The following is a 16,778-nucleotide window of genomic DNA, read 5'->3' on the forward strand; positions in this document are numbered from 1 at the left end:
TTTCAATGTCTTAGGCTAATTATTCGTAGAGCGACGCGACGAGCCCTCGAAGAGGACGTTCCATGAGCAGACAACGATAATGATCGCCGTGCTCGCACTCTCGTTTCCGTTGAGACGATATAAATGGTAACGAGCAATGCTTACTGAGTGGTGGGTGCCACATTAAGGTTGGCGGCGCCTATGATCTCCTTGCTTATTGCTATTAGCTGACGAGATACGCCGACACCAAGGCGAATACCGCGTTTATAATTCTCAGCTGGAGGAAATCTCTAGTGATGAGCCATGTAGCAGATTTTCCTCGGTAAGGAAAATAGAAATCGTCAATCTTGTCTTTCCACCTTCGATAAGAAAAAAGAAAAAAAAAAAAAAAGTACGCGGAAGAAAAAAAATTAAGACGAAATGATAATTGCGTTATCGTAAAGAACGTCATTGACTTAAATTTAGAAACTTATCATTTTCTACGAATTTAGTTTAAATCTTTTAATTTTGTAGAATAATTCGAAAGAAGAAAAAAAAAAAGGAAATTGAATATTTTTATTTCATCGTTTTATGTCTTTTATCTTTCTTATCCAACGATGATATATATATATATATATATATATATATGAGATAATAAAAAGTAAAGGAGAGCAAAAGTGTCGAAGAAGATGTGATTTGCAGTGTCATTGTCAGTTGGTCAGTTGTATGCCGTAGGTGGTTGCTCCGTAGGTACTCTCAACAAAATTCCAAAGTCGCTAAGCGCGACGAGACTGTGAGAAAAACGAGAAAAAGAAGGAGACCCGTAGAAGAGACATAGGGCTCGGTGGTGTAAGCGAACGTACGAAGAAACGAAGAAACGAATAAACGATGGAAGGAACGAACGAAGAGCGGTGGTGTTCCCGAGGGAAGCACAAAGAAAGTCGCGAGGAATGCCGGGAGTTCCAGACGCGTAAATCGCTCAGCGCTTTCCTGCGCATAGGTGCACACACCATAGGATAAATATAGACCGCGGCCAGAAATATGTCTTTCAGCCCGCACTTAAAATCGTCGCTTCCGCCGTACGTGTCGGAGGCTGCGTTATACCTTTAGGGCCGACTACTCGAAACTCACGCGCTTTTCGACGCCTGATCGCATCCTCTTCGTCATCCTCCTCGTGGCTTCTTCTTCACTTCATCAACGATGAAACAACTTTTCCTTAAGCTTTACCCGTCTGCTTCTACTCGTCTGTGACTAGTAACATAAGACTGACTTGACACTTCCGCTGTTTAATAACATGGTGTTAATAATAAGTACGGTAAAAAGAAATGCCTCGTCTTTTTTATTATTTAATTTACTAGAATCATTGAATATCTTTACAATATGCTCGTAATTTCGATCTTAACGATTCATATTGTATGATTATCTCATACAAATCTTTGTATCAATTATTTGTGTTATAAGTTTTTCAAATATGTAGTTAACAAAACAAATCTGCCGATGGCCCATTACTAATATGATTACAGATACATTATGATTTCATTGCACATGTTAAATATGAATAAATTTTTTTATACGATTTAATAAATTCATCAAATCTGACAAACTTTTCTATCCTTTCTAAAATTGTGAGATGTAATACTCCGTTATCCATTCGATATAGAGAACTGTGCATGACCTCTGATTTCTCTCTTAGCAGTCAATGATTTGTATTTTCTATTCAATCTCAATTAAGTAATTTTCTAGCCAATTACGTACTTAGCTTTCCGTATTACTTATTTATACATTGTATTATTTTTCTTCTAGCATTATTTTAATGTATATTATATATTTATCTTTTGTCTTCTATAATGAACATATTTACGTCAATAAATAAATAAATAAATGAATAATAAAAATTCTTAATAAATATTCTTTTATTTATTAATTAAATTCTACTAACTAAACAGCAAAAGAATAACAAAGCATTCGTATTGATCATTTACTATTATATAATTTAACTTTTTCGAGATACTCTCAATAGATAACTATATTTCGTTCTCTCATCGAATCCAATCTTCCAACATAAAACTACCATCAAAGTGGCTGTATTCCTGTTGTGCTCATCCTGAAAAAAGTAGATCCGACTCGCAAGAAAAGATTATCGATCCACAGGATCGCTGGCGCATGAAGTCTTTCAAAGTAACAAAATAAAAAATCTAAACGAGCGGCGTTAACAGAAAGATGAATAGAAGATTTATTTTATCATGTACAAAGATATTATTTGAAATTGTACGAAGAGACATTTATAATCAAGATAATAATTTCTCATTGTCAAAAGTCAAAAATACAGTACTCGTATTTGCATTCTATTTGTTCTATATCTTTTGTTTTTGAATCAATTTTGATATCCTTTTTATATTCCGACGATATTGAGGATCTCGACATTACAGTCGAATAGCTAAAAAAAAAATGTAGTATATCCTTGTCCTCCTTAATGGAGCATGCGAAGCTTCGATTTCCCGATATTAATGATTAAATTGCTTATAGACAAGCTGAGGATATAATAAATTAATCATTTAGGTTAATATACAGAAATATAAATTAAATTAACACATAAGGATCAGATCCCTTCCACGGAGACGATAAATCCTCTGGACGAAAGCCTATCGGTAGAGTAAATATAGGCCTGATCTACGCGTGCATAATCGTTGCATATTATTATTATTATTATTATTCTCGACGCGTCGCCTCGGGGAGCTTTAGGTTATTTACGATCGTGGCGTGCGGCTGTTCTTTCGTTGTGACTGGCTCGTGCACGCACACACACACACACACACACACACTAATACTCGATTGAAAGGTTTCTATTCACGATGGATAGCGAAAAGGTGAACAACTTTTTTTTTCCTATATAAGTCTCGATTTTCCCGACATAAGAAGAGGAAGACGTTCACGGGACCGAAAGAAACGATCGATTGAATGCTCGTTGATATACCCGCAAAGGTGCGGTTTCACGAGATAGGTCAGCGCCTTTAGCGCGAATTGACTTGCGAATCGGCTTGTGAATTGTACGACGATCGCCTTTCTCTTTTATCGAAGCGAACCGATTCACGAAACATTCGTTTCCCGTTCACGGAATCCTGTACCGTCTCGTGTTACCAATCTTAGATATTAGATTTGATTAGTATATCATTACTAACATAAAAGACAGCGGAACATTTGATTTGATTAGTATATCGTTACTATTGTAAGATACAGCGTAACATTTTTATAAGAAAGTATCTTTCTTTAAATTTCTTTAATTTTTCTCTACATTTTAAACAAATATTTCAACGAGTGTATAAATTCGTCATGAAAAGAAAAAGAAAATAATCATTAGTGCAGTCTATTGAACTTAGTTTTACAGTTACTTTTTCAAAGCATCGTTGTACCATTGAGAATTGATCTCTACATTTTACGAATAATCGACCGTATCGAAAGTGAAAGCTGAGATAGCTTGAAATCAATCATATTTTTACTTTGTACCGTAGAATCAATTTTATACACATTTTGTTTAGAAAAGAAATTCATTCGAGATCGACAAGTACTCATCTTTATAATGATTAACGGTGATGGAGCGAATGGTAATTAAAATTACACGATGTCTCGTTCGTATGTAATATCAAAGGTTAATCGAAAATGACCCGACTTGATCCATGCGTAGACAGGTTTAATTGTAATCCAGAAGATATTATATCGCAGCGTGCACTCAGAATCCCGTTTCCATGAACGTGCGGAGAAGCATAATGCGAAGAAACGGTAAATCATGATTTCAATTTAATCAACCAAATTTTCCTTCTCTTTTCGTGCCTCGCAAAGTAGTTGTTAACGCAAAAGATAACGGTACTCATCGTTCGTATCTCGAGTTTGTCGAGATGTCGGGTCGAGTTCTCGATAGTTACTCTAAGCTTACGTAATCGATCCTTTTTTTTTTCTAAATTACGTTTAGCACGATATCCGTTTTGCTAACAGCAAGAGAAGACCGTTTACGCCGAGCACATGTCGACGTTCGTAAAAACGTTCGCTCATAAATCCTTGACTTTTTGCGGATACATATGTGGGACGGCTCGTTTGTATTAAGCTATACACGTTCTATATTTTTTTAACTGAATTCTCTCATGTCGCATAAGTTTTATAATGTTATACTATAACATAACAGGTAAAATTGAAATAACGATCGCTTAAGGAACCCGTATCAAGTTTGTAACAGCGTTAACGCTTCGAAGGAAATCCTTCGTAATGTAATTCTTCCTCGTTGTTGCGTAAAATCATTTCAAAAGGAACACGAAGTAACATCGTCGGTCTAGCGAATCTTACGATTGACTGTGAGATGATATGTACTTATTACGTACTTATAATACATTATGTATTCATCCTTATTTCTAAAACGTTCGAGTTTCCTCTTTTTTTTCTTTCTTTTTTTTTTTTTTTTTGTTTCTTTTTTCTTTTCTTTTTTTTTTTTTGTTTCTTTTTTCTTTTCGTTTTTTTTTTTCAATAGATTCGAACAGAGTTTACATGATCCTTATCCTTCGTGTTACGAGTTATTGTCCTCCAATGCGAACTCTTTCAGTAAAATACTCGGACATAAAATAGCTCGGATTACCGTGAAACAGATTTTAATCCCATCTGTAATGTTATTACGACATTAGAAGGAATCGGTAATGGTAATAGTACAACTCTCGTGCCAATAGCTAACCATGCAAAGCGTGATAGTATCCGAAGAAAGACGAAGAGAGGTCTTCCTTTCAAACAAGAAAGGCAAAATCCCATTGCGAAGTTTCTACTTTGGCAATGGCTTGGCAAGTTTATTCGTGCCGTCTTCTCGTTCTACCTTTCGTGCCTCTTTCTCGTCTCGAATTATCGAGAGCAAACGATTTCGACGATTTCAACGACGATTCTACATCACGAAAGATTTCTCAGCTAACAAACTTTCATCCCAATTTTCCTGTTCGCTCACTCGTTAAATAGACATTTCATTAGTGTACATTCATTAATGTATCGACATATCGATTATATACGTAAGTCATATCGAAACCAATTAACTGTGACACCTATGATGGATGATGAACTGTAAGATTGTATCTCGTTTACTGGAACGAAAAAATAAACCAAAGAAAATTCATAAACGTATTTTCTCTCGACGTCAAATGAAAAAAAGTGTGCATTACTTACAATATAATATCATATATATATATATATTAATTTCGTCATATTATGAGATTACTTTCTCTTATATTTCCAATGAAATATTTTTATTTTTATTAGACGAATAAAGAATATCGTATTGTTGTGGTACTTTGATATATTACGTAATACTCGTCAATAATATATCCCAGGTACGGCACGTGCAAGATAGATCGTTGAAAAGGGTTACGGAAATGATTGCCAAGGGGTCTTAGATCTATCGTGGTGGCTGGTTCAGTTAGAATCTCGAGTAAGCGGAAAGAATCGATTTACCTTAGAAATGAGAACAATTGACGATAGAACAAGGAAAGCAAATGCACACCGCTACGTGACCATCATTCGAACCCAAAGCATTAACCCATTAGAACTTAATTCAATATTCCAACGTGTCGTGATCTGATATTCTGGAAACGGGACACGATCTTGAATCCGAAAAGAAAACGAAAAAGAATTAGAATCACGTCGATTTCACGTGAGAAACTATACATACGTTTAATCTTCAAAAATTCAATTGACTCGTGCTAGCAATGATGAATAATTCAATGGAAGAACGACGAAAACGAATATAACAAAGACTCGTAACTTTCCTCGAGGAACGAACAACGAAATAATTGAAACGAGTAGAAGCCTTCGTTCTTTCATTTTCTCTTTCTCGTTTTTTCTTTCTTCCTTCTTTTTTTCTTTTTCTTTCTTTCTTTCTTTCTTTCTTTCTTTTTTCTTTCTTTCCTTTTTTTTTTTTTTTCTTTTTTTTTGATTCTTTCTTCACGCTAAAATTATCATACGCGTTAATCCGTTGATTTCTCTACTCGTCGAGACGTTATTAATGCTAATAGCCATTATGACAACGTACAGCGCACGCGCGTCTTTCAAAAGCACTCGAGATTTCGTTCTCACGAGAGAATCTACTTGTTAGGCTCCCATTCCCAGCGAGATCTCGTGAACTTGATGAGCGGGCAAGCGGAAACGGCTGCGTTGGCAGTAGGTTGGAGCGGCCGGTTTTTTTTTGTCGAAAGTATTTTTGAATGAGAGCTGCGCGATCTCTATATACGTTTTTTTCTATGTATGCGTATGCACATACGTACCATACATAATCAACCATTCGCGTTTCCGCGAAGACATCTCTAAATATGTCTCGACATTCAAAGAATTCGACTCGAGAATCTTTTCAGCGATCATCAACGGGACGTTTTGCTTGTTTATTTCGATTTCTTTTTTATTTTTTTGTTTTGTTTGTTTGTTTTTTTTTGGTTTGTTTCTTTTTTTCTTTCTCTCTCAGAAAGAAGAGGAAAGAACGGTAAAGAACGTTAAAGAACGGTAAAGAACGGCCAGCTGCGTTTATTTTCCTCGACGAGAAATCCTTGACGACGAACATGCCAGGAGAAAGTTCCCGCAGGTTCTTCGAACGATTAACCGTGCTTACCCTACATATCGCAGGACAACGTCTCGCGTCGGGCAAACCAAATTACTACGTTCTCTCGTGGGCATCGTGTGAATATCCGACGTACGATAGCAAGCTTGTTAAAAGACTCGGTTCCATAGAATTTCCGCAAAGTATTTCGCAGCGTGGAAGCGGATAATATCTTCTCGACAATTTCCATTCGCAAACCGCAACGTTTCATATCGCAAATTATATTACTTCTTCATAATGCTCTTACAGGATGAATATACAACAACAATCCATTTAACTAAACGAACTTGGTTCTTAGTGACGTCATTTTTTTTTTCAAGATTATCGATAAAGAATATCATTAAAGGATTACAAAGTAAGATTTCTATGTTTTATGTGATCAAATTCATTAAAGATTATGATACGTTGATTTATTTAAATTCATTTTTTCTATTGCTTTATGCGTTACATCAAAACGTCGATCTCTTTCATCGTGTTTTAATATCAATGTTAATTTATATTCGTTCAAATATTCGTCAGTTAAATACGATTGTTAAATGTACGTCCTTCGATTGATTATATTTCCCGGAACTAAATCGAATGATGGAAAATGTTTTCGTATTCATGGAAAAGTTATAAAATTAAAATAATAATATTTTTTCAATAATTTTAGAAATAAATTTTACGATCTTCTCCGATCGTGAAAATCGAAAAGAAATCTCTATGGAAAATAAAACTAAACGAGATCTCAACATTTCTCGAAAGAATAGAACTGTAAGTTAGCGTTTTCCAAGGAGAAGATTCTCAGTGGACTCTAACACACGGAATTATGTCGCGCTACGTGCATTAATCCAATGCGATTCCGTATCTGGGCGTAACGCAATTAGCGGCTTCTCGCACGATGTCGTTAAAAGGCCCGACTACTTTGTGGTTTTCCCTTTGCGTGGTTAATTTCATGGTCACTAAGCAGCGCAGGAAAGAGCGAAATCGCTTGCCATTCACGACGACTATGGATACGCTCAGGTGGATGATGATCATTAAACGTTGCTTATACGCTATCACTTATGAAATTAATTATTCTGCCTTGCTCTATCTCACAACATGGTATCTTGAGTATTTTCTGACGAAAAAGAGAGAGAGAGAGAGAGAGAGAGAGAGAAAAACATATACGATCGATAGAGAAAGGAACGACGATATAAATAAATGATAAAAATAAACGATATAAATTTTATTTCTTTTTTTTTTTTTTTTTTTTTTTTATGTTAAACGAATATTATTCCATCGTTTGCATTGATATATTTCATGAATATAAATTTATTCAAATATTAAAATCGTAGATATGTTTCATAAAATTTTTGTGTCGAATAAACATATGTAAATAATCGTTCCATTTAAAAAAATTAATATTAATACGATTTTATGCTATTATCCATGTTTCATTTCGTTTTAGAAAACTAGAAATATTTTCAATCTCGAAAGATATAACCTTCGAAAAGCATCGTTGAATCTCTCGAATGGCGTAGCATTCACACCCTTTGAAATTTTCACGAGTTTACGGCCTATATCGATACCTATCGACTTTCGATACCTACGTATATACCTACTATACTGCAAGAGGAATCCACTTTCGCGTAGCCTTGAAAACTTGACCCGCAGAGAGAAACGGTGCCTTTAGAATCAACGAGGAAATGCGAGTGAGGTGAAAAGACTCGCGATTCGATTTCTTGCTGACAACGAAGTCATTGCGTTCGTCATTCATATTGATATTCCACGAGAGCGAAGACAATGACCTGATTAAAAGTCTACAATAAAATTGGTGTCAATATCGTTAGTGCATGACGAGAAAAGAACGTCATGAAAAATTTGCAACTAAAATAATAAGTACATAAGTATGTATCTATCGTTAATAAATCGCCAATATTAAATCAATATCTCACATTATCTCATTCGTTTAAGATCTCGTTTAATTCACTTTGACGATAGGATGATTATTTATCTATTGACGAATTTCGAAAAAAACACAATTTTATGATTTAACAAGAAGTAATAAAAAGTCAGACTTTGGGAAAACGAATTGTAAGAAAAATTCAACGCTCTTGCTTTCCTCGTGGAATCCCGCTCATCGAAAACCGGTTCTACACGGCGCATAGTTTCAATACGTATCGTACCGAATCGTAATTTTGTACGAGATCACAATGATAGTATAATAAATTCGTATGAACGTTTCTTTTTTTCATTCTTTTTACATACACAGATATAAATATATGTACGTTTGTAACATACAAACATGACGATAAACAATTTTCTCGCATATCAACGAACTCGAATAAACTTTCATTGAGCATGAAGGATGTACGTATATCTATTTTAAGAACGTTTTTCGAAATAATTAATTCGATTAAAAGCAACTATCATCGAGAGTAATTGACGCTCATTGAATCGGCCGAAGACTAGACTACGAGTCATTTAGATTTCGTGGAATAAAACAATTGCGAACGTTCACTCTTGTTCCGTAAAAGAGAATCATTCTGGAACAGATAAGTGAGTTCAAATAACTGTATCTTTCTTTAAGGACTGTAGGAAGTGATCGATAGATACGATTTTAGGAAGAGAAAATAAGGTATCATCAACGTAACATTATACTGTAACTATCTAAATATTCTAGTGGCATACGTCTCGCTCGTAGCCTAGTTTCTAAAGTGATGACACTTATGACATCGAAACCAGGTCAGTAACGTATACGATATGGACCCTAGTTTGTCGTTCATCGAGCAAAGCCACGTATGCATTACGCACCTACATATACGTATACAGATACGCATATTCTCTATGCAGTATTCGCAACGAAAGTCACGAATCGTTCAATAACTCGCATGATTTATGACGAGAAACGGAAACAAGTAGCATTTCGAAAGTACGGTACATACATGTACCGATCAGATCTAGAAGCCGTCCTAGATCGTGCTTGGCAAAATAGGATAAACACTGACATAGGATAGATAGCTTACATACTTTACGATCGTATCGAATTGGTGAAGACTTTATTCTTATTTCGAAAGCTACCGTAACTAAAAATCACTGCTACGCATGCGCGTAGTACGTCGCGAGAAAAAGCAAATCGATAACTTTCGACGATGTTCATACTTCTAGCTATATATAATTTAATGTCTCCTGACTGCCGTTAACTTTTCGTTACGTTGCTATTAAATAAGAGTAATCGAAATAGATATATAATATATTTTATTATCGCATATCTTCATTAGAATCTTATATTATATCAAATTCTATTAAATCTATCTCATTTGGTATATGTATCTATGTATCTATATTACCAAAAATATCATTTCAAATCGTTTATATTATTATATGTATCATATTATGTATGTAAATATCTATAGAACTCGGTTGAGTATAGGTTCTTCATAAGAACGAAGAAAATATGTCGATGAGCATAGTACGTCCACGATGTAGAAATATTTTACGAACGGCCTACAAACGATGTGCACGTGCTACGCTACACGTTGTAAAGCAAGAACATTATCTAGTAATGCCAATATATTATTTCGATGAAACAACTTGCCAAGCTGTTGTCGTTATCAATGAAATTTATAAATGATGAAATACATATGATAATTTGTTAATGATTAAAAAATTGTTTATTTCATTTTCCATACATTTTTTAAGAAGAATATTTAATATGATATTAAAATAATACAATAAAATTCACACGTTTAAATTTAGCAAATTGATGAAATAAAATTTATATGATAACTCACCTCTTTTATCGAAGAATATTTCTCGTTCGTAAAATGCCACGTCGCGAAAAATGTGGTATTTCGTACTCAATTCAGTTCTCAGGCTCGACTACAGGACTCGTTTAAAAGTTCGGAAACCGTTGCTTCCGGCAACGTGTCGTCGTTCTTCTTATCAGTGAAAGTCACTCTATTAAAATGCGCGTGTAAGCGTCTCGTAAAGGGGAATCGAGTGGATCGTTGGTCTCACAACACCAACGCAAGGTGCCATCGAGACAAACACGAGCCTGTTCGACGGCTTTCCATTTCCATTGACGTCGATTTTACTTTCGGCAAGTTTAATAGATTTTCCGCGCTGATAATCAAGGAGGTCGAGAAATTAGAAGCGAACAAAAACGATAGCTAAAGTGCCGAGGTTTGCTTGCAAAATGATTTATTTTTCGAATACGTCGTTTTCTTTTCCTTTTCTTCGTTTTTCTTTTTTTTTTTTTTTTTTTTTTTTTTTTTTTTTTTTTTTTTTTTGGTTATGACATAGTTAAAATCGTATAAAATCGTATTCATTATTGTGCTAATTACAATTTCATTTTTCAATTTCCTAATAATATTAATCAATTATAGAATACTTACTCGAGGTCAAGATTTTTTAATTCCTCGTCGATGCTCGATATGAACGAGTAGTTCGATATATCGAACGAGTTGTAGATATAGGTCTCTCTTGCTTGCTGCATCTCCGCTTAAAATATATTATCTGAAATATACAAATAGAGGGATCATCGATAAGAAAACTATGCTATTTTCATAGATAAGAAAATAAAAATAGGAATGGGTAAGTATATCTTTATATTCTATCACGTGTAAACATCTAAGCCATTTTTCTTATTGGAAAAAAATAAAAGCTTGCCTCCATTACGATTAATAAAAATGAAATTATTTCAACGATGAAACGCCGACGCATGATAAGATTCACGCAAACATCTCTTAAAACGCGACACGCTCGTCATCCTAAGTTTAGCTCTTACATAATACATTCGTCTACGGTTAAATGAGTTTAATTGGTACTCGCATTGTTTTTTTCTTAAGCGGATGGTCGTAATTCTTTACTCTCTCAAGCGAATAAATAAAAAAGATAAGCGATAATACGTAGTATCGCATTGAAATAAAGAGAGAAAATATAAGAACATCCTTCGTGGATAAGAGAAAAATAAAAAGATAAATAAAATAATATCAATATTCGTAGCGTTCTCTCGTTTTCTATTGCTATATCATAACGTCCTTGTAATGATTTATAAATACTATTATGATATTATGGTACTATTTCGAAATACGTAACTAAACAAATATTACAATATGATTCATTTTAATTCAATATTGAAGGATCGCATTACAACGTGATAACTTGCACCGTGAAATCGTATCTCCAAGCGTTTAATTTCTAACGAGATTCCAATAAGATGGCAAAGATACGTTCGAAGAGAACTTTGTAGGGTAGTCGATAATCCAGTCATGGAGAGAGAGTATGCCTTCATGGTTACGACGAAGGCCATTGCACTCTCTGACTGTACTTCTTATTTCTCTTTCTTTCTCTCTTTTGTTCCATGTACAATGTACATAGTTCGACGACCCGGTAAAGAAAAAAAAAAAAGGAAAAAAAAGAAGAAAAAATGAAAAGAAGATGACTGTAAAGGAAGAAACGGCTTATTCGACGATTCAATTTCTTCCGGTAATTGTGACTCTTTCCCTGATCGAACAACGTTCCTTTCGATTGAATAACCCGAAAGATAGACGACGTGTGACCAGTGATCTAGTTTTCTCGGAATTATGCATCACGCGAAAGAAAGAGCTTTCGAAGGTATACATTTATTCAAAAGTTAATGAATTTACTTCCTATCAAAGAGATCGATTCAAATTATTTTTTATTTCTTTACACAAAGAATTATACGTTATTTTTGTGATTAAATAAAAAGATTTTGATCATTTAATCTTTCAGTATTTTTTTCAAAAATACTGAATAGAACGTTATTTGACAACTACTTCATAATACACGTTTGATATTAAATATTTATATAAACAATTTAATGTTGCATACGTTTGCTTTCATTGATTTTTAAGATGATAAATAATATACTAGAATAATATTTCATTTGTGATAGCATTAGCGTGAATTTTTTTCTTTTTTTTCTTTTATAGCTTTTAAGAGTTAAAAGGCATCGAGTCACGATCGCATTGAATTTTCCATTCGGACCTAACGTTTACCCGTTGACATTAATTGGAAATCGATGCCGTTTGCCTCTCTCCATTTCTCTTTCTATTTCTACGGTACGTTAAACTGACGCTATTTATTTCGAACGGTCGGTCGTCCATTTAAAAAAAAAAAAAAAAAAAAAAAAAAAAAAAAAAAAAATTACAACGAACTTTTCAAATCTCATAAATATTAAAAATGACAAAAGAACAAATTCGAAATTTAAAGTTTGTTTTTCCAAAGAATTTCTTTGAATTACAAAGAATTTTATCGAATTATATTAGACGAAATCCGATAGTGTAGGAAAAGATCTTCGTGATTTCAGTGAATCTCAATTGCAAACTTTACTTACTCCTCGTTAAAGTTTTAAGATGAGGACGTCGTCTCTACAGTTATATGTTGTACAATGTCCGACGTTTTATCCGACGATCCAAACGATTGCACTAACAATGCGAAAAAAGGAGGCTCGAGTCTGCCCACGTCTATGAGGGCTCTCTCCGTCACTTTAGTTAGCCTATTACTACCATTAAACAAGTTACTCTTCGTACAGCTTTATAGCATTGACACTCACCGATAAAATCTTTTCTTAGTGATAGAAACATTTTTTTTTTGCTTATTGACATGGCATCTTGCATATGAATCGTGTGCCAACTTTCCTTCATTAATAATAAATTTATCTTTTCATTTTTAGATCAACGTCACAATCATTACTTTTAAAAACTCATTTTTAAGAATCATAATGAAAGTCGTAAATTATCTTTTTTATATATTTCAAATAGAGAATATATTCAAGGAAAGATTGATCAACAAATTTATATATTCAAACATAATTGCAAAATGAATGATATAACAATATAGATATGTAAAATATCGCTGTCCTCGCTCCGATTAGATTCTTATTAATACATTTACTTCATTTGTTATCATTCTTCAACGTGTATGGATTAAGATCTAACAAATCTCTTTTGAGATTAATTCGAGATTAAAGTATCATTATACAATGATTTTACGAGTTATAAATTAATTTGACTATAGAATTTATTTATTTAATTTGACCATATAATTATGAACATTTATCTGTATACCACTTGTAAAATAACTGAACGAAATATGCCAATCGAATAAGTGACAAGATTGTATCATTCCAATAATCAATAGAGACTTGTTGGAAGGAAACAAAAAAATAAGATACATAATTAATATATCAGCATAAAAAAAAAATAGTATAAAAATATTAATTCATAATTTTTTCCCCTGGAAATCTCTTTTTTCCTTCAAAAAAAAAAAAAAAAAAATTTATGCGTCGGAATGCAGTCCATATATCTATTATTATCATTTCTACAAACCACGATAACGATAATATCCGTATTTACCTTTCTTGGGAGTGTCTTCGACGAAATTGAGAGTAGGCCGTTATCAAGTCGTGTTATTAGTATCTAATAATTGATCGTAACTGATTTTCATATTGAATTGTGTTTAACTTCGCATTGAATTGTGTTTAAACAATGAAATTGTCTCTGTTAATTAATATTCTTTTAATAGCTTTATCAGATCGTCAATAATTTGTAACTCATGCTTAAACATTAATTAAGATCATTGGAAATAATGTAAACATTTTGTTAAAAACATTTAACATTCTATTATATACCAAAGAGAACAGTAGCATATAATTAAAATTAATGATTATTATATGTAATATGTGATTTTAAACTTACCGAATATTTCTTTCTGTTAAAGTTTACAATTTTGGATTTAATCGAAACATAGTGAAGACTATTTTATATGAACAAGATTGAAAAAAAGCACATAATTAAAAGTATCACATAATTCACAAATGATAAGTTGAACTTTTGTAGATATATTGCGATTCAGACATATCTTTACAAAGAATACTATCTTAAGCCTGTTCACCACCTTTCGCTTGAAGCGTGTGTGACTTCAGCGACAACTATGGACAATATATGAACTACAAGCACAATAAGAGATATTGTTCCAACTTACGTAAATATCGCTATGGCTTTGTATGTGTTGATTATACCTCTTTCAGAAATAATCTAATATTCGAATTAGAGTTATTTATTAGTATTGATATACTAGTGTGTTAAGAAAAACGGTGATTCTATATTAAAAATCTACGTTCGCGAGATAATCTAATCGAATTTTTAAAGTAAAATTTTCAAAAACTAAATTCTCGATAATATTTTTAATCGTGCTCGTGAATACTAATACCTGTGTACTGTCCAACACGCATACAAATATTCTCCCTATCTTTCCCGTATTCTTGCATAAAAATTGATGATGAATCTATTCTCTCGATGATTCCTCGATGATCCTGAGAAAAGAAAAAGATAAGATGAAAATAAGAAGAGAAAGAGAAGAAATATGAGATAGAAAAGGAAACCGAAGAAAGAAATGAAAAGAAAGTCGAAGAAAGAAAAGAAGAGAGAAAATTGAAAACGATCCGCGTTACGTGTTCAAAATGAGAAGTAGACATATTGAATATCTTTCCATCCGACGACCAAAACTGGAGTACCAAAATCGAGCTCGATTTTTGTGTATTAAAAAAAGATCCATCTAAGAGATCCAAAACAGAAGGACCCTTCTCAAAGATTCCACCTGAGAACTTTAAACGATGCTGAAAGAGCAGCCCATACAAAGGCCCATATTCATGGGTCCCATTCATGGGTCTAATCCAAGACATAAATAATGATTAATAAGAATAGATAAAAATAAATAGAAAAAATGGCGAGCATAAGTGGGATTAGAAAAATTTTCTAAATAAAAAGATATGCAAACATTCGCTCGGTAATACTTGCATCCCATAAGATTTCAATATATTGCAAGTACAATATTATCGACTCAGATCTCACTGTGTAAAATTTATTGCATCTGGAAATTTATTTATAGCCTTCCGTACAAAAATCTAAATCGATATATATATTCAACAGGGTCAATTTTAAATCGATAATATATGATAGTATATATGTATATACTATAATAATACTCTAATTAATAAGCTTTCATTAATTAATCACGTTTGATGATATTTCATTTTATATATGCGACTATCATAAATACTCGCGTAAGTTCATATAAACATATGTATATAGATATATCTCTTAGGGATACACGATATGTCTTGTATACATACATATATATATATATATATATATATATATATATATATATATATATACAGATAAAATTAATTTTCTATTATATTAATATCGATCTATCCTTTCTCAGTTTTCCAAGAAATCTAAAAAAAAAAGAAAACTACGCAATACTCTAGAAATAATATTAACGTGATCGCTCTACGATCATAGGTCCTTTTTAAATACGTACTGTGAGACTGTTAACAGAGATAGAAAGATAATATTAGAATGGAAATAATATTTTAAAGATTTCTCTCATCGCCATTCATCTCTGCCCAACAACAAAATAAAAAACGTTCGAGCGTGTTAAAATATTATTACCAGTATATATATATATATATATATATATATATATATATATATATATGTATGTGTGTGTATGTGTACAAATATGTTTGCTATGCTGTACTATTCGAAAATATTAATAAGTGTTTATCGAGAAAAAGTATTTGTAAACAATCAAAGGACGATCGAGAGATCGGCCTTGATACGACTTTTCCCTATTCGTCATCCTTACTAACATGTAGTACGTAGTTTTCGTTCTTCTAAACAACTGTCTAGACGTATTCAAATCTGCTCTTGCTTCATTAATTTCATTTCATTTAGATTTTCATTTATATTATATATAATATTGCTTTAATTTGATTTAATGATCTATTGTTTATTAAAAAGCATACATATATCATATACCACTTTAGCGTTTATATGAAAATCAGTAGGAAGAGTAGAAGCTTCTTCTCTTTTACCACGAAGTTCAAGGGGCGCCACTATACGAATCTTTAAACATGAAAAATATCGAAAACCAATGTTTACGGCAACAGCGAGTCCAAGTATAATTTTGGAACGATTTTAATAAACGAGATCTCATTTTAAAGATGAAGATTTAATCGAAAACATGGCTTTTTCGATTTTTTTTTTTTAACTTTAGTTTTATGTATATACTATTGTCAAATTAATACCATTCTTTGGTACGATCTTTTCCAAAAAAAAAAAAATAAAAAAATAATATTTTTTTCAATAGTACTCATTATTGGCATTAATCATTATAAAATCAGAGATGAAATGAACAGCTTTAAATTAATAAA

The 16,778-nt window shown here is 32.7% G+C and overlaps 1 protein-coding gene and 1 long non-coding RNA gene across 4 annotated transcripts in view; one reads left to right on the top strand and one right to left on the bottom strand.

Annotated features, from left to right (window-relative positions):
- Positions 1-14,456, bottom strand: part of LOC124951223 (probable pathogenesis-related protein CaO19.6200) — a 36,921-nt gene extending 22,465 nt beyond the window's left edge. The window contains exons 1-2 of one of the 3 annotated variants that reach the window (XM_047499263.1): positions 14,254-14,456; positions 10,927-11,047 (exon numbers count right to left, since the gene is read on the bottom strand). In XM_047499263.1, coding sequence (XP_047355219.1) covers positions 10,927-11,027 — 101 coding nt within the window. In that variant the 5' untranslated portion in view covers positions 11,028-11,047; positions 14,254-14,456. Of the gene's footprint in view, positions 1-10,926; positions 11,048-12,890; positions 12,910-14,253 lie in introns of those variants that run through there. The other 2 variants (XM_047499266.1, XM_047499264.1) reach the window with 2 other exon arrangements.
- Positions 10,357-15,709, top strand: LOC124951224. Its single transcript, XR_007101560.1, has 4 exons — positions 10,357-10,714; positions 10,918-11,125; positions 11,912-12,148; positions 12,487-15,709. It is a non-coding gene; the product is annotated as an uncharacterized LOC124951224 (long non-coding RNA).
- The last annotated feature ends 1,069 nt before the right edge of the window (positions 15,710-16,778 follow it).

This window comes from Vespa velutina, chromosome 8 (genome assembly GCF_912470025.1).
Source record: "Vespa velutina chromosome 8, iVesVel2.1, whole genome shotgun sequence".
Taxonomy (NCBI): Eukaryota; Metazoa; Arthropoda; class Insecta; order Hymenoptera; family Vespidae; genus Vespa; species Vespa velutina.